The 20,122-nt window shown below is 42.8% G+C and overlaps 1 protein-coding gene across 5 annotated transcripts in view; it reads left to right on the forward strand.

Moving 5' to 3' along the window:
• The window catches only part of ANK3 (ankyrin 3), a 762,832-nt gene that overhangs the window by 366,726 nt on the left and 375,984 nt on the right, over positions 1-20,122 (forward strand). The window contains exon 1 of one of the 5 annotated variants that reach the window (XM_073685423.1): positions 13,984-14,328. The exons of the other annotated variants lie outside the window; for them this stretch is intronic. Within the exon in view, the coding sequence (XP_073541524.1) occupies positions 14,215-14,328 (114 nt within the window). The 5' untranslated portion in view covers positions 13,984-14,214. Of the gene's footprint in view, positions 1-13,983; positions 14,329-20,122 lie in introns of those variants that run through there. 5 annotated transcript variants of the gene reach the window in all.

Genomic DNA, 20,122 nt, shown 5'->3' on the forward strand with positions numbered 1-20,122 from the left:
TCTCAGTCAGGGCGAGCTCTGCAGCTGCCAGCCCCTGACTCCTTGTAACACTGCTCCCACAGAGCTCCTGTTGTTTCTTCCCATAGCTGCTTCTCTTCTCTGTCTCTACTTCTGGCATGGCCCAGGAGCTGGGCCCAGCCGGAGCCACAGCTCCCTGTCAGCCCTCCTGGCTGAACTCTCCCTCTGAACTCTCTAACCCTGCCTCAGCCCCAGGTTTATATAGGGGAAGTTCTTCCCCTCCCAGGACTGGGCAGGAGGTGTGGCATGCATAGGATTCCTGACCAAGAGACCTCCCACCTGCTCTCAGACATAACATTGCTGTTACTGTGGAAACCAGACCCCTGGGGTGCCACACATGCACTCCCTGATTGCATGAAATGTGACACAAAAATACAGATTCAGTAGCTGCCCCTTCAACAGTGTTAAAGACGTTGTCCACTACTTTATTCTCCTTTCCCCAATGTATCCCCCCCGGGGCCTTTAAGACTTATTGTAAATACCTTCTGTTGCAGATACTGCCTGTGAGCTGCTCTATCGGTGGCCGCTCACAGGCATCACATGACCCCTCGCTGACGTCACAACAAGTGAGGCGTGACTCAGCCCGCTTTCCCAATGAATAATATAATAAGAATAATAATTTTTATTTTTATAGCGCCAACATATTCCGCAGCATTTTACAAATTTTAGGGGGGACTTATACAAACAATACAGAATAAACATATCTCATGAATGGGATGAATGAATGGGGAGAGGCAGAGCGCGCGGTGGATGCCGGGTGTGACGCGAGGGGGTAACCCCACCCACAGCCTGGCACCCACCTGGGAAGACAAAGACCCCCGGCTGTTGCCAGCACTTGTCGTGACATCAGCAGATGTCAGAGCCGGCTGCAACCGGGGGTCACGTGATGCCTGTGAGCGGCCAGTGATAGAGCCGCTCACAGGCATTATCTGCAACATAAGGTATTTACAAAAAGTCTTAGGGGCCCCAGGGGATACATGGGGGGGAATATAAAGTAGTGGACAACCCCTTTAACACTGCACAGGCTTAGACTGGCCCACAGGAGAACAGGAGAATCCTCCGGTAGGCCTCCGTGAAGGAGTGATAATGAGTAGTGCTATTACATTTGATTCACAATTTGGAGAAAAAGGTATCAATTAATCATTCATTAAACAAGCTAGTAAAGTTCATATTACATAGAAGCAAAAGTAAATTGTGTACTAGGGTCAGGTAAGTTTTGCATGTAGCTGAACAGTGGGCCCAAAGAATCAATGTCACTGGTGGGCTTTGCCAGCCCAGTCCAACACTGACACTGTATATTGTATAATATGAAAGAATATATGTCAATACAATGTAACCTTTTCTATTACAACTTGTGCTACATAATGTCACAAGCTGAGCAGAAACCTGAGGTCTGACACCTCTGCCTATCACCGCTGAAGGGTGACATATGACAACACCAGCCAAGAAATCACCTTTGCTCAGTTGCTTAGCCACTCCACTCCTCTTCTACAGTATCTTCTAACAATCTTTCCCATGCCTGATCTGTCCATGTAAGGTTAGAGTCATGTTGCATACTTAGATTTTATGCATGAATTATATCCACAGCATTTTACAGCAAAGTGGATGCGTTTTAATTTATTCTCATTCACATCATTTTTTTTTTTTTTTTTGCTGCAAAATCTGCTCAGAAATTGACTTTGGATTTTACTCATTCATTACAATAGGGATCCTAAATCCGCTGGTTAAACCCATGTCCTATCTTCATTTTCCTGTGTTATTTGGTGAGTTTCTCCAACAGAAAGTGCTCATAAAAAATCACGAGTGAGTGTGGAATATATGCATGAATTTTAGTTGCAGAAATTCTGCGGATTTAAGTTTAGAAATTTGTAAAATCTGCACCAATTCTACAATGACGTCTTTTAAACTCAGAACAACCTGCCGAATTTGTCAAGCAGAAAATGCTTTATGGAAATCTTACCTTTTTCCCTGAAAAAAAATTCAAGATTTTGTCATTTTTGGTGAATTCCTGTGCATTTCTCCAAATATTTTGTCCTCTAGTGTTTTTTTTGGAGGGTTTTCCCATGGTTTTCGTAACATCTGTTTACTGTCATTTTCCAGTTGTTTTTTTTCACTTCATTGAATAATGAAGAAACCGCTAGCATTCTTTTTAGCAAAAACAGCGTAAAACAGTCCAAAAGGCGTCCGACTGTCTTCCGAGTTTTCCCATGGACTTGAGAAATACAGAGCGTCTTTCGAGTGGTAGACACCTGAAGAATGGACACGTCACTTCTTTTAACTGCCTGGCAGTTGTAGAAGCCTGATGCAGTTTACGCATGTTGAAAAGCCTGAACATGTGCACAGCAAGCCGTTTTTACATAGGAATTCATATGTTCATTCTTTTGACTGGTATCTGAACGTTGTACCTCTGTAGAATCCGCCTGAAAAAAGCCATGGTGTGCACATACCCTAAGAGCACTTATCTGTTGCGGACTTTGCACAGCAGAAATTCTGCAGAAAGATCTCCACCAAATCATGCAGTTCTTTTTAGTGGATTTCTTTTCAGAAATGCTGAGGATTTACAGCAGATTTTACCCTTTTGTACTTGCAAAAGATGAATTCTGTAGTGAACCTTCAGCATTTCTGCAATAAACCCTGTATGATGTGGATTTTGCTGCTCTAGATGTCACAATGAATGTACCCTTATGGCAGACTAAGTCACTGTTGTAGACCCGTTATGGGTGTAAATATATCGACAGTTTGCCCTTTGAAGGTTATTTCTCGCCCCCTTCTCTTGTCTGAATCTCATGCTATTCTCGGAGGCTGATTTGGGATGTAAATTAGTTTTTTTTTTGCTTAGATCCATCATAGTAATATTCATTTCCTCCCATTGTCTGCAGGCAGCACTGCAGCATAATCCCTGGTGGAGCGTTCCTGTTTTGCAGATGAATCATTTTGTATCTGTGTTACAAGGAAATCAATACCATGTTGGTAGTTTTCTAGTGGACTAATCATGAGAACTGCGGCCGTATCGCTATTCTGTTGCCTCCATATGATATGTGATGCATAACGTGCACGACTGTGGGCCATTAAGTGAAGCAGAGTACAGAAGGCCTGTCACTAAAGCACAATCTGCTCTCTGTCAATCTCTCTTGCTAGGAAATTATTTGCTCTATTTCTTTTTTTTTGTTACTTTTTTTTTCTTTCTGTTTTAAATAAATTAGATGCACCAATAAAAAAAATACTGGAGTAATTTTGTATTGAATCCACAGCAACCATGGACATATAAACCGAGTGCGTAAAGTTCCAAATGTACAGTGCACTGCAGAAAAAAACTGTCCACGCCCTCAGGGTGTGTATATCTAGTTGAAAATGGTGCTTGTCCAGGAGGTTTACCAACTCCTCCGCGAGTCCAGGAGGTGTCTCCTATTTCTGGGAGCATCAAGGATGTTCCAGGAGAATTGGCATGTATGTTATTCACTAGGTTTACGTCAAAGAAAAGACATATGCACTTCAATTTTTCTTTTATTTTACTCACTGTATTTTTCGGACTATAAGATGCACTGGACCATAACACGCACCTAGGTTTTAGAGGAGGTAAATAGGAAAAAAATACTTAAGCAAAACATATAGTCATGATGCCCTATTATGGGGCAGGGGGTCTGCTGCTGACACTGGTATAGGGGTAATGTTCCCCAATTCTGTTAATATCCTCCATCCATATGGCCCCTCCTTCCTGTTATACGTGGCCCCCATCCCCATCCTAGTATGCATGACACCCCTCATCCCCATCCTGATATTCATGGCACCCCAATCCACCATCCTGGTATGCATGGCACCCCTCATCCCTCATCCTGGTATGCTTGGCACCCCTCATCCTTTTATGCATGGCACCCCTCATCCTGGTATGCTTGGCACCCCTCATCCTGGTATGCTTGGCACCCCTCATCCTGGTATGCATGACACCCCTCATCACTCTTCCTGGTATGCATGGCACCCCTCATCCCTCTTCCTGGTATGCTTGGCACCCCTCATCCTGGTATGCATGGCACCCCTCATCCTGGTATGCATGTCACCCCTCATCACTCTTCCTGGTATGCTTGGCACCCCACATCCTGGTATGCATGGCACCCCTCATCCTGGTATGCATGGCACCCCTCATCCTGGTATGCTTGGCACCCCTCATCCTGGTATGCATGGCACCCCTCATCCTGGTATGCATGGCACCCCTCATCACTCTTCCTGGTATGCATGGCACCCCTCATCCCTCTTCCTGGTATGCTTGGCACCCCTCATCTTGGTATGCATGGCACCCCTCATCCTGGTATGCATGGCACCCCTCATCACTCTTCCTGGTATGCTTGGCACCCCACATCCTGGTATGCATGGTACCCCTCATCACTCTTCCTGGTATGCTTGGCACCCCTCATCCTGGTATGCATGGCACCCCTCATCACTCTTCCTGGTATGCTTGGCACCCCACATCCTGGTATGCATGGCACCCCTCATCACTCTTCCTGGTATGCATGGCACCCCTCATCCCTCTTTCTGGTATGCATGGCACCCCCCCATCCCATGCTACACACAAAAAAATAAACACTTCTTCTGACCTTTCTTCCCGGTGCTCCAGCGCTGTGTCGTGCTCTGCTGCAAGCAGTGATCTCACAGCGTGATCCGCGCATGGCGCCACCGCCATGTGCCCTCACACTGTGAGATGCTGTGCCGGAAGAGTCACTGTTCCCCACGTCGGGATTGTGTGTGTGGGGAGCAGTGACCATTCATTCTCCCTAATAGCGCGCACATTGTATCCGCAGCGTGGTTCCTGCAGCGGCCGGGTTGTAGTGAATATTTATGCACTTTAATAGCGGGCACACAGACCGCAGAACGCTGCAGGAGCCGCGCTGCGTGTACAGTGTGAGCGCTATTAAGGAAAATTAATATTCACTCCTGTCCACGCCCATGGGCGTGGGGAGCGTGAATATTCATTTTCTTTAGTAGCAGGTACAGTGTAGGCTGCAGCAGGCGGCTCCCGCCTCCTGTGCCTGCTCATCCGCCACTGCCGCTCCCCAACACCACCCTCAGCCACCGCCACCCATATACATTCGGACTACAAGACGCACCCCCGACTTTCCTCCAAAATTTTGGAGGAAAAAAAGTTTGTCTTATAGTCTGAAAAATACGGTATATAGCGCATTAATTCCACAGCGCTATACAGACAATATCAGCACTGTCCCCATTGGGGCTCACAATCTAAATTCCCTATTAGTATGTCTTTGGAGTGTGGGAGAAAACCGGAGAACCCGGAGGAAACCCACGCAAACATGCGGAGAACATATAGACTCCTTGCAGATGTTGTCCTTGGTGGGATTTGAACCCAGGACCACTGAGCCACCGTACTGCCCTCATGTTCTTATAATATATGTCCTTCTAATTTTAAATGGGTTTTCTCATGAGAGATAACTTTTTTCAATATGTGGCTGCCAGGGAAATCAGCTGATCATTCAGGTCACTGTCTACGCAGACCTGGAAACAGCTGATTTTCCCATGGAAAGCCACATCTATCCAGACAGTGTAGTAATACATGGTGTACGGCCATTCTGATGCATCTCTCACTTCTTGCTTTATTGGAGTGGATACTAGGAAGGTTCTTTATTTATTTATTTTACTCACTTATATAGCGCCATTAATTCTACAGCACCTTACAGACATCATCATCACTGTCCCCATTAGGGCTCACAATCTAGATTCCCTATCAGTATGACTTTGGAGTGTTGGGAGAAAACTGGAGAAACCCACACAAATGAAGGGCGAAATGCAATCTACTTTCAGCACGGTGGCTCAGTGGTTATAATTGCAGCGCTTGGGACCTGGATTCAACTCCCTCCAAGGTTAATATCTGCTTCCCTCTTTGCTTTCCTAAGCATGTGAACAAGGTTTGTATTCACAAAACAAATCCTTTAATGAATGCTTTTATATTTAGGGAATGCAGAACTTGAACTGTGGAATTATATTTATGGATATGCTCCTTAAAAATAAATGTAAGTTATTGTATTCTGTTATCAATTATTAAATGGCAGCTACAAGTACTTAATTTTGTATATCTTCCAATCTTCACTGTAAGGGTTTGCTCACCCGACCATATAACACGGCCGGTGGCTCAGTGGTTAGCACTGTTGCTTTGCAGAGACAAATCCAAGCAGTTTGTATGTTCTCCCCATGTCTGTGTGGGTTTCCTTCGGGTTCTCTGGTTTCCTCCCACATTCCAAAGACATACTGATTGGAAATGTAAATTGTGATCCCCAATGGGGACAGTGATGATAATGTCTGTAAAGCGCTGTGGAATTAATGACGCTACATAAGGGAAGCATAATAATAATGCTTTTGTTTTTGGTCATCAGCCATGCTACACTGTATGTATAGCTCATGTTTATTGCAAAGGACAAAAATATATAGTGCGAGCATATTTCTGCTTTTTTAAAAAAGTTTTTCATAAACATATCTGGAATTTCACTTGGCTGTTTTTATTAGGATTTTTAGGATTCTTCTGCATTTCCATATTATTTATTTGAATGTGTAATAAGAGCATTCATAGTAAATGTCTGTTTTCATCTTCTCAAAGCTTAATCTGATTAGCCGGATTAAGACTTTGTCTTTTCAATAATGTTATGTCCTAGTGTATCATATCAAATGTCTGAAGCAAAAAAAAAATCCTAAAATACATCTGCACAAGCAGAATTAATAGAGGTTTATTACTAAGCAGTGTCTCACATTCAGATATGTAGTATAAAGATAATAGGGCTCTTTAGGAATATTTGAATGGGATTTTATTAACAGAGCATTGGTCTATAATTTATATTATTCATCAACAATGCAATCACTATGTGGTCCCTATAGAATACCATAATCTAGGGTACAAAATATGCTGCTAACACCACTATAGCATTATGTGTGCTCAGATAATTCTATAATATTTTATGTATACTTTAAAGAGGACCTTTCACCAAATTTTTCATGTTGCACCGGACACATGATGCGATAGTGGCTGCAGAGTGGAATAAAACATTTTTTGTTTGTTTTAATGTTGCCTTTCTGTTGCGGAGATATTGGCAATAAAAATATTTGGCACCTAATGAGTTAAAGAGGTTGTCCACTACTTTAGCATTGATGACCTATCCTTAGGATAGGTCATCAATGTCTGATCGGTCGGGGTCCGACACCCGTCATTAACACACTCCACAAGGTCCCAGAGTCTGGAGGAAGAGTGGAGAGGCCACAATCCAAGCTGCTTGAGGTCTAGTGTGAAGTTTCCACAATCAGTGATGGTTTGGGGAGCCATGTCATCTGCTGGTGTAGGTCCACTGTGTTTTATCAAGACCAAAGTCAGCGCAGCCGTCTACCAGGAAATTTTAGAGCTCTTCATGCTTCCCTCTGCCGACAAGCTTTTTAGAGATGGAAATGTCATTCTCCAGCAGGACTTGGCACCTGTCCACACTGCCAAAAATACCAATACCTGGTTTACACACAACAGTATCACTGTGCTTGATTGGCAGCAAACTCGCCTGACCTTAACCCCATAGAGAATCTATTATAGACAATCTATGGAGTATTGTCAAGAGGAAGATGAGAGACACCAGACCCAACAATGCAGACGAGCTGAAGGCTGCTATCAAAGCAACCTGGGCTTCCATAACACCTCAGCAGTGCCACAGGCTGATCGCCTCCATGCCACATTGCCGCATAGATGCAGTAACTGATGCAAAAGGAGCCCCGACCAAGTATTGAGTTCATTTACTGAACATACATTTCAGTAGGCCAACATTTCAGATTTTAAAATCATTTTTCAAGCTGTTGTTAAAAAGTATTCTAATTTACTGAGATAATGACTTTTGGGTTTTCATTGGCTGTAAGCCATAATCATCAACATTAACAGAAATAAACACTTGAAATAGATCACTCTGTTTGTAATGACTCTATATACTATATGAGTTTCACTTTTTGTATTGAAGAACTGAAATAAATTAACTTTTTGATGATATTCTAATTTTGTGAGATGCACCTGTATCTTTGCAACGGGGAGGTGAAATTCAAAAAATAATAATTTTATTCTATTCTGCAGCCACTATTACGTCGTATGTCCAGTTCAACATGAAAAAATTGGTGAAAGATCCTCTTTGAGAGCTGGTTAGTCCATTACAGAAGGCAACTTGACATTTCTTTCATGGTTACAGTAAAGGATACAGGGGTTGTCTTATTATTATATATTTAATTAGTTTAAGTTTTCTATAAAGACTACTGTGACGGATAACAGCCAGAGTGGTCACACAGATCCCACTGCTGCCACCAGTTTGTCAGGGGAACGCAACTCTGCTGCCTCCAATCATCAGGGCAATTACGTAATTAAGTGACAAGTGATGAACAAGGCCACGGCTGCGGCTGCTTCCACTACTAGGCTGTTTTTTGGAGAACTCACAATGAGCGTATGGTATATACACTTCTGGTTCCAACCCATGGAATATATGTATACACTCCTGTACGAACACTGCCAGCTCCACAATAACAAAAACAATATCTGCCACCACCAATCGTTTACGCAGGCCGATTGGACACCGGTACAGGTAGCGTATAATGTCAGGAGTGTAGTTTACAGAGCAAGAGGAACAGAGCTGTTAAATTTTATATATTAAATCCAGAAAGGTGATGCAGTGTTTATAAAAAAATATACAAGATGATACAAAATGGGCACAAAACAATGCGATATAAACAATTACATAAAATAAAAAGGAATAACAAAAGAGAATTACTAAACCTGATATCACGGAAATGGCTCAGAGCTCAGCTTAGGGAAGCACTCCGATTGGGAAAAGGGGACACTCTCACAGCGAACTTGTGTTTTCCAGAATGATCGATGACCCAAACCCAATTTCAGCTTTTTATTAGATCAAAGTTATGCCCACATACCTCCCCTTGATGAGCTCAGGTGGGAGCTTGTAGTGGGATATGCTCAGCCCTTCAAAATTTTATGAGATACCCAACTTACAGGATATCTTCACCCCTGGAGGTTCCAGGCGGTAGATATTGACATCATATTTCTTATCACAATTTTACCTTTACATAGAAATCCAACATGACCTGGATAACATCAGCTATTGAACCCGCTATTAAGTTGGAGGGTTTCTACTGGCCTTACAGTGATGTGAGTGAATGCATTTTGTTCATCTCTTCTCTAGAACGCCAAAAATCAATCTCCCATAAATATCGGATCAATGCAAAGCCCCAATATTCATATCTGACCACTGGCACCGGCTAGGCTGCGAGAGATCCTTAGATCTAAGGAAGCTTATGCCTCTGTGTAAACGAATCCCCATTTTGGTATCTGGTTCCCGGAATAGACCTTTCTGTTTTAATTACCTGGCAACTGCAGGGGGACACTGCTTCAAAGGATGTTGGAGGGTCAGCTCTCCTCCTGTTATAATTAGTTTTCTCTCTTCCCTATATATTCAGTGTGAGGGGGACACGTTCCCTCCCTGGAGATGTCTTATGGATTTTAATCTTCCTCTATGAGAACTCCAAATTAAATTGATTTTGTTTTTTTTTTGTGTGATCCAAGAAAGAAGAGTAAAACTTAATTGTTGAACAACCTGTTTAAGGTCGGGCAGCTAGAGGGTTTTGTAAAGGGAGGGCTGAGGAAGTATATTTAGTTGGATGGATTTGTAGAGAGCACTAAAGAGTTGTATAATGGGGGAAAGAAAGAACTGTATAAAGATGGAAGGACTTGGATGAGGAAAAAAAGATGGATGGCAGAGTTATAAGGATGGGGTTAGGAAGGGACGGAGGGGGAAGGAAGCTAAAACAATAACTGGAATGTTACAGACCTGTGTGGTCTGGAAAGAGAGAAAGATCAAAAACAGATCACATTAATGGGTAAAGTCTGTATAGTGGTGGTATGCACCGAGCAATTAAAGGGTCACCCCCCCCCCCTTGCATTTCTTGCTTATATACAAGATTGGTGACAAATGTCTGAACATTGAGTGTTTCACTCTTGGGGTCCCTACCAATCACTGTATCAGAGATCCCCAGAATCTGTACCTCCTCACTGCACAACCACAATGAGGGGCTGTTTTAATGAAGTGATATTTGCTCATGCGTACTGCCACTTAATTGGTCTATGCGGCCTAACCAAAGCAGCTGAGCCGCAATTGGACCCCCCCGGGTGAAATATTTATCCCCTACCCTGCGGAAAGGTAACTAATGTCCTTGATGGTACAACCCCTTTAGGTAAGTTTGATACAGTTTTTTTTCTTGTATGTAAAAAACTGACCTTTTTTTTTAGCATAATGGATCCATTTTTGGTCCATGAGTCAGATTTTGCAATCCATGTGCCACCCGTTTTTCTTACATGAAGAAAACATTTTCTTACAGTAAAATACACCAGCACATGGATAAAATTCAGGTCTGTTTTTTTTTTTCCACAGGGCTATTGACTTGCATTCGTGAAGTTGATCCACAACATCTCCATTTGTTTTACTTCTCAGACAATTGTTTTTAAAAAGCCACATTGATTGTAATGGGTTCGTGATCTAGCTGTAAAAATAACAAATCGCAAACTTGCCAAAAAATTGATGTTGAAAGATACCTTAGAAGGGGTCATCCAGGATTAAATTATTATTTTTTTTTTACTATGGGCCTAAAAATGAACAGACGGGTGGTTGCTAACTACCTGCTTGTTCTTCCCAGCACCTTCTCAGAGAGGTCACGGACCGCTTCTGTCAACCATTCTGCTGCTTTACATAAACAGAGCAGCTCTTCTTCTTCTGGGCTGCTCTGTAGATGGGACATGACTGCCTACATAATGCTGATTGCCAGTTGGCTCCCCGCAGTAAGTATGTGGTGAGCCGGCTGTCAATCAATATGACATCGGCAGTCACGCCCAGTCAACAAAGCAGAGTGGAAAAGAATCTGCTGCTCTGTTAATGTAACATCAGTGGAAGCCACAGAATCGCCAGCAGGACAGTCTGTGACCGCTCTATACAGGCAGAGATCAGCGCTGGGCACAACAGGCAACTACTTGCCTGTTAGTTCTTAGGCCCATAGTAAAAAAAAATTTAATTTTCCCGGATAACCCCTTTAAGGAGACGCTAAGTTCTGTATAGTAAGAGAGGATGCTTTAAATATTAGGCACGTAAGGTTTGTATGGTGGAGGAGGTGATGGAAAGTTTAAAGGGTAATTCCCACAATGACAATATTTTTTTAGAAAACGCAATATCCATATGACTGATGTTAATATACTGTACAAGCCCAACATAAAGTTTGTTTATTGTACCTCTGAGTTTTTTCATCTCCTTCTGCCCTTCTGTGTATCCAGGTTCACAGATCTGAAGGATGTTCCCATTCTTATCTTCTTAAACTACATTTCTCAGCAGCACTCTGCTTCTTCTCAGTGTTGCGGATCTCAACATGGAACCCTTTATATTTCTATGGATGAGATGACCATTGATTGTTTTGAATGTAATGACTGTGACTATCTGACCAATATTTATTACTATTTATAAACTGCACATGTTATTGATGGTCTGTGGGATCTTCACACCATGATTATGTTCTCTCTTGCATGCATAGCAGAGTTGATTATAGCAGAGCTGAGCTGTACTGCATCACAGCTGCCAAGGCAATGAGAGGATGCCGTCAGAGGGTTTTGGACATGTTTTATTAGATGGAGTCATAGGTGCGTCTATTTTTATTGAATTACCATGATTAGGTGCAAATGAATCTGGTATCAGTGGGATCTTCTGCATTACATAGCTGAGCTGAACAACAACCCGGCTGGTAGATGTTTTATTACAGAAGATCTTTAGATGATCTGAGCATTAGAACTACTGGAGGACCGATCCACTGGCAATGGAGTGTATACAGCACAATGTGAGGGAAGGGGTGATAGCTTCAAATCTGTGCAGATTTAAAAAAAAGATTATATGGACACTAATAATTATTTCTGTATCTACAGAAACCTGAGACCACATGATGTGACTTTGGGAATGGAGTTTGGAGAGATTTATGGCAAGAGAAAAAATGGGATAAAGATAGCACACAAGCATTGTATCATGAGATAGATATTGAGAATGAATCATTGAAGGCTATATGCAGTAAGAGGGGATAGGAATGGGTTAATGGTTTATAAGTAATGCGATATAAGTAAGCATTTCTATTTCATCTCAGACCTGGTATTTGGGCCTACACAGCTCTGCTGACTTCCTAATGGACCTCCTGCCCATAATGCCTCTATCCTCGCAGCATTACGTAAAGCGGATGCTAAATCTATCTGTATTAGACACAAAACCAAATGTGTGGACAAGTCAATGCTGATCACTCAAACTTAAAGAACTAGTCGACATGCCAAATATGGTTTTAGATACTAGATGTTTTAGGAGATTTATCATTATATATATATATATATATATATATATATATATATATATATATATATATATATATATTGTAATGCCAATAAGATGTAAATCCTTTAGCATCGGGATGTAGCTAAGAGCAGATGGAACAACATATGCTAAGTGCCAGAACGGCATCTACAAGTCTCTCTGGCTGGGCCAAGGTGTGGAGATAAAATGGTCAGGCAGCGTTCTATAGTTTGCCCTATATGTTCTGGATTTCCGATGGACGTATCAGCGAGTTTCACACTTTATATTGCCTGAATATAAAAGAAGCCACCAATGTGCCCTCCTGAATATACGTGTAGGCATCAATATGCACCCTGAAAATATAAGAAGCAATCACTGTGCCTCCTGAGTACATACGGTATGTAACCACCTCTGTGCCCCCTAAAATATATCACTGTGCCACCCAATATAAATGAAACAACCACTATTCCTCCTAAATAAATACCACTACACCCCTTGAATTTAAATGAAGCCAGTACACTGCGCCTCTAAATATAAAGTAAGCCACCACTGTGCCCATCAGAAGACCTTATGGTTAGGGATGAGCGGACCTGTGAAAGTTGAGGGTCTGGTACCCAACACAAACTTTATTCCAAAGTTTGGTTCAGGTACCAGAACTGTACCTGAACTTGAACTAGAACATCTTTGAAAACAATAGGGACCCGAACATTTGAGTTGGAAAGTTTTCTCTCTCTCGACTTTCACCGGAACTGCGACCATTGCAATGGACTTCCAGGAGAAGTCTGTGTTCGTTGTTTAGCACTGGAAAGTAACTGTCCGGTACGATCCACAAACTTTTAAGTTTGGGATCGCTCATCTCTACCTAGGAGGAATCGCCTTCCATCCGGTCTCCTGCTGACTGACACCGCCAGAAAAGTTACATCATTGCACAGGTTATGTCATAGATCATGGCTTCTTGCATCTACTTCATTTATGTAATCAAATTGCATAGAGTAGTGGTTCTGCAAGAAGCCATAAACTGCTCCCCGTCTTGCTGCTCTGTGCTGCATTAAAAAAATATATATATTAGATGTCTGTCCCAATGGAGACCACCAAATGTCCAGTGATGGGGGTTAGATGGGGGCTCTGCATCTCGGGTCCAGGCACCTACACAAGGATGCATTTGCTGTTTCAGCTTTAAGGAAGCAGATGGTGATGCTGGGACTGTGCATGTGCAGTTCTACATGAGGGTTGCCAACCTACATTTTTATTTCTTTCTGGACAATTTATCCAAAAATCACAGACAGCCACATACATGTCTCTAATATACTGTCCTAAACACATAAGCAGCAGTTGCTACGAGTAGTAAAATGATGAGAATTATCTTCTTAGGTATCTCTAGCCTCAAAAAAATTACAGGTATTCATTTTTTTTCATAGACCCTGGGGAAAAAAATTGTCAATTTTTACAAAATGACGAAATTTAATGAGGATTGGCAACTGTGCTGCACATGAGTGTTCATCTGCATAGAGCACCATTAGGAGCAATCCCCCCTTACTGGGATCACATAGTCACTTCCAGCTGGTAGTAGGGGGATACTGCAGTCATCCTGCACACTGATTCAGCTGTCTTTGGGAATGCACCAGGTACAGGAAAGTACAGGAAGGGATAGAAGCTCTGGATATTTACATCCTCATCCTGCAGGCTGGACTTTTAGCTCGGTCTCTCTGTCTGTTGGGAGTATTTCTTGTCAAGCTGGATCGAAGGTTTATTAGGGGACAGCACCTTTTACAAGGGACCTTTGCTACATGGGATATTCTCTCTCATAATGGCTCACGCAGCATCCCATTTAAAGAAGAACAGGGATCTGGAAATTAATGCAGAAGAGGATACTAAGGAGAAAAAGAGGCAAAGGAAACGCTCCAGGGATCGCAAAAAAAAGGTATCATTTCTGCATATGACAGATATATGGCTTTTTGTCATTTCACATGTGTCAATCCAGCCTCAGCCCGGCATGAAAACAAGAACATGCTTCACACTGTTCTAGAGAACTGCAGAGATGGTGCAGGACGTGTGTGCGTCCTCTTACTGAGGTTTAGAGTTTCTATACCCATAGCTTGCACTGCTGGGGGAAGCCATGGACAGTCTTACATTCTCCTGCAGCAGCCACTGCAAAGGGAATGGAGCATTTTGCCTGATGGCCATTGAAATGAATGGAGCGCTGAGTCCACTAAGGCACGGCTCTGTCCATGACCCCCTTTATGATGTGTAATAGTGCATGTGGAAAAGTCACTCGTGTGATAACCTCGTCTTACATAATCATTCATTCTGCTCTATTTCTATAAAACACTGAAGTATCTCGGGACGGACGCACCATGCTGCTGCTGAGGGGTCCCACAAACAAGGGTGCCCCCCAAAAAAATAGTAATTTCGTCTTTTAGTTGAATCAGTTGTGAGGGCATATATTTTAGAGAACTATTTATTGGGGTGGTTTATTGCGACCTTTCTTTCACTTGGAAATATTTTTTTCTATAAACTGATGAATGCTGCCTGTTCATGGGTCCTTTTCGCTGGTGATATAAAATAACAAACTTGTCTAGTAGATAGCTGTCAGTAAAGCTGCTGTGACATCAAAAGTGTTTTTTTTCTGGTAAGCTGCTGTGACATCACGGATGTGTTTTATCTGGTAAGCTGCTGTGACATCACATGTGTTTTATCTGGTAAGCTGCTGTGACATCACATGTGTTTTATCTGGTAAGCTGCTGTGACATCACGGATGTGCTTTATCTGGTAAGCTGTGACATCACGGATGTGTTTTATCTGATAAGCTGCTGTGACATCACGGATGTGCTTTATCTGGTAAGCTGCTGTGACATCACGGATGTGTTTTATCTGGTAAGCTGCTGTGACATCACGGATGTGCTTTATCTGGTAAGCTGCTGTGACATCACGGATGTGTTTTATCTGGTAAGCTGCTGTGACATCACGAATGTGTTTTATCTGGTAAGCTGCTGTGACATCACGGATGTGTTTTTTCTGGTAAGCTGCTGTGACATCACGGATGTGTTTATCTGGTAAGCTGCTGTGACATCACGGATGTGTTTTATCTGGTAAGCTGCTGTCACATCACGGATGTGTTTTATCTGGTAAGCTGCTGTGACATCACGAATGTGTTTTATCTGGTAAGCTGCTGTGACATCACATGTGTTTTATCTGGTAATCTGCTGTGACATCACATGTGTTTTATCTGGTAATCTGCTGTGACATCACGGATGTGTTTTATCTGATAAGCTGCTGTGACATCACGGATGTGTTTTATCTGGTAAGCTGCTGTGACATCACGGATGTGTTTTATCTGGTAAGCTGCTGTGACATCATGGATGTGCTTTATCTGGTAAGCTGCTGTGACATCACGGATGTGTTTTATCTGGTAATCTGCTGTGACATCACGGATGTGTTTTATCTGATAAGCTGCTGTGACATCACGGATGTGTTTTACCTGGTAAGCTGCTGTGACATCACGGATGTGTTTTATCTGGCAAGCTGCTGTGACATCACGGATGTGTTTTATCTGGTAAGCTGCTGTGACATCACGGATGTGTTTTATCTGGCAAGCTGCTGTGACATCACGGATGTGTTTCATCTCGTAAGCTGCTGTGACATCACAGATGTGTTTTATCTGGTAAGCTGCTGTGACATCACGGATGTGTTTTATCTCATAAGCTGCTGTGACATCACGGATGTGTTTTATCTGGTAAGCTGCTGTGACATCACGGATGTTTTTATCTGGTAAGCTGCTGTGACATCACGGATGTGTTTTATCTGGTAAGCTGCTGTGACATCACGGATGTGTTTTACCTGGTAATCTGCTGTGACATCACGGATGTGCTTTATCTGGTAAGCTGCTGTGACATCACAAATGTGTTTTACCTGGTATTCTGCTGTGACATCACGGATGTGTTTTATCTGGTAAGCTGCTGTGACATAACGGATGTGTTTTATCTTGTAAGCTGCTGTGACATCACGGATGTGTTTTATCTGGTAAGCTGCTGTGACATCACGGATGTGTTTCATCTCGTAAGCTGCTGTGACATCACGGATGTGTTTTATCTGGTAAGCTGCTGTGACATTACGGATGTGTTTTGCCTGGTAAGCTGCTGCGTCATCACGGATGTGTTTTACCTGGTAAGCTGCTGTGACATTACGGATGTGTTTTATCTGGTAAGCTGCTGTGACATCACGGATGTGTTTTATCTGGTAAGCTGCTGTGACATCACGGATGTGCTTTATCTGGTAAGCTGCTGTGACATCACGGATGTGTTTTATCTGGTAATCTGCTGTGACATCACGGATGTGTTTTATCTGATAAGCTGCTGTGACATCACGGATGTGTTTTATCTGGTAATCTGCTGTGACATCACGGATGTGTTTTATCTGATAAGCTGCTGTGACATCACGGATGTGTTTTATCTGGTAAGCTGCTGTGACATCACGGATGTGCTTTATCTGGTAATCTTCTGTGACATCACGGATGTGTTTTATCTGGTAATCTGCTGTGACATCACGGATGTGTTTTATCTGATAAGCTGCTGTGACATCACGGATGTGTTTTATCTGGTAATCTGCTGTGACATCACGGATGTGTTTTATCTGGTAAGCTGCTGTGACATCACGGATGTGTTTTATCTGATAAGCTGCTGTGACATCACGGATGTGTTTTATCTGGCAAGCTGCTGTGACATCACGGATGTGTTTTATCTGATAAGCTGCTGTGACATCACGGATGTGTTTTACCTGGTAAGCTGCTGTGACATCACGGATGTGTTTTATCTGGCAAGCTGCTGTGACATCACGGATGTGTTTTATCCGGTAAGCTGCTGTGATATCACGGATGTGTTTTATCTGGCAAGCTGCTGTGACATCACGGATGTGTTTCATCTCGTAAGCTGCTGTGACATCACGGATGTGTTTTATCTGGTAAGCTGCTGTGACATCACGGATGTGTTTTATCTCATAAGCTGCTGTGACATCACGGATGTGTTTTATCTGGTAAGCTGCTGTGACATCACGGATGTGTTTATCTGGTAAGCTGCTGTGACATCACGGATGTGTTTTATCTGGTAAGCTGCTGTGACATCACGGATGTGTTTTACCTGGTAATCTGCTGTGATACTACGAATGTGTTTTATCTGGTAAGCTGCTGTGACATCACGGATGTGTTTTACCTGGTAATCTGCTGTGACATCACGGATGTGCTTTATCTGGTAAGCTGCTGTGACATCACGGATGTGTTTTACCTGGTAACATGCTGTGACATCACAGATGTGTTTTATCTGGTAAGCTGCTGTGACATCACAGATGTGTTTTACCTGGTATTCTGCTGTGACATCACGGATGTGTTTTATCTGGTAAGCTGCTGTGACATAATGGATGTGTTTTATCTTGTAAGCTGCTGTGACATCACGGATGTGTTTTATCTGGTAAGCTGCTGTGACATCACGGATGTGTTTCATCTCGTAAGCTGCTGTGACATCACGGATGTGTTTTATCTGGTAAGCTGCTGTGACATTACGGATGTGTTTTGCCTGGTAAGCTGCTGCGTCATCACGGATGTGTTTTACCTGGTAAGCTGCTGTGACATTACGGATGTGCTTTATCTGGTAAGCTGCTGTGACATCACGGATGTGTTTTATCTCGTAAGTTGCTGTGACATCACGGATGTGTTTTATCTGGTAAGCTGCTGTGACATCACGGACGTGTTTTACCTGGTAATCTGCTGTGACATCACGGATGTGTTTTATCTGGTAAGCTGCTGTGACATCACAGATGTGCTTTTTCTGGTAAGCTGCTGTGACATCACGAATGTGTTTTATCTGGTAAGCTGCTGTGACATCACGGATGTGCTTTATCTGGTAATCTTCTGTGACATCACGGATGTGTTTTATCTGGTAATCTGCTGTGACATCACGGATGTGTTTTATCTGATAAGCTGCTGTGACATCATGGATGTGTTTTATCTGGTAAGTTGCTGTGACATCACGAATGTGTTTTATCTGGTAAGCTGCTGTGACATCATGGATGTGTTTTATCTGGTAAGTTGCTGTGACATCACGAATGTGTTTTATCTGGTAAGCTGTGACATCACGGATGTGTTTTATCTGGTAAGCTGCTGTGACATCACATGTGTTTTATCTGGTAAAATGCTGTGACATCACGGATGTGTTTTATCTGGTAAGCTGCTGTGACATCACGGATGTGTTTTATCTGGTAAGCTGCTGTGACATCACGGATGTGTTTTATCTGGTAATCTGCTGTGACATCACGGATGTGCTTTATCTGGTAAGCTGCTGTGACATCACGGATGTGTTTTATCTGGTAAGCTGCTGTGACATCACGAATGTGTTTTATCTGGTAAGCTGCTGTGACATCACGGATGTGTTTTTTCTGGTAAGCTGCTGTGACATCACGGATGTGTTTATCTGGTAAGCTGCTGTCACATCACGGATGTGTTTTATCTGGTAAGCTGCTGTGACATCACGAATGTGTTTTATCTGGTAAGCTGCTGTGACATCACGGATGTGTTTTATCTGGTAAGCTGCTGTGACATCACGAATGTGTTTTATCTGGTAAGCTGCTGTGACATCACGGATGTGTTTTACCTGGTAAGCTGCTGTGACATCACGAATGTGTTTTATCTGGTAAGCTGCTGTGACATCACGGATGTGTTTTATCTGGTAAGCTGCTGTGACATCACGGATGTGTTTTATCTGGTAAGCTGCTGTGACATCACGAATGTGTTTTATCTGGTAAGCTGCTGTGACATCACGGATGTGTTTTATCTGGTAAGCTGCAGTGACATCACGGATGTGTTTTATCTCATAAGCTGCTGTGACATCACGGATGTGTTTATCTGGTAAGCTGCTGTGACATCACGGATGTGTTTTATCTGATAAGCTGCTGTGACATCACGAATGTGTTTTATCTGGTAAGCTGCTGTGACATCACGGATGTGTTTTTTCTGGTAAGCTGCTGTGACATCACTGATGTGTTTTATCTGGTAAGCTGCTGTGACATCACGGATGTGTTTTATCTGGTAAGCTGCTGTGACATCACGAATGTGTTTTATCTGGTAAGCTGCTGTGACATCACGGATGTGTTTTATCTGGTAAGCTGCAGTGACATCACGGATGTGTTTTATCTCATAAGCTGCTGTGACATCACGGATGTGTTTTATCTGGTAAGCTGCTGTGACATCAGGGATGTGTTTATCTGGTAAGCTGCTGTGACATCACGGATGTGTTTTATCTGGTAAGCTGCTGTGACATCACGGATGTGTTTTACCTGGTAATCTGCTGTGATATCACGAATGTGTTTTATCTGGTAAGCTGCTGTGACATCACGGATGTGTTTTACCTGGTAATCTGCTGTGACATCACGGATGTGCTTTATCTGGTAAGCTGCTGTGACATCACGGATGTGTTTTACCTGGTAATCTGCTGTGACATCACGGATGTGTTTTATCTTGTAAGCTGCTGTGACATCACGGATGTGTTTTAACTGGTAAGCTGCTGTGACATCACGGATGTGTTTTACCTGGTAATCTGCTGTGACATCACGGATGTGTTTTACCTGGTAATCTGCTGTGACATCACGGATGTGTTTTATCTGGTAAGCTGCTGTGACATCACGGATGTGTTTTATCTGGTAAGCTGCTGTGACATCACGGATGTGTTTTA

The sequence above is a fragment of the Phyllobates terribilis genome, unplaced genomic scaffold (genome assembly GCF_046119375.1).
Source record: "Phyllobates terribilis strain yellow unplaced genomic scaffold, ASM4611937v1 Scaffold_5__5_contigs__length_657084704, whole genome shotgun sequence".
Lineage (NCBI taxonomy): Eukaryota > Metazoa > Chordata > Amphibia > Anura > Dendrobatidae > Phyllobates > Phyllobates terribilis.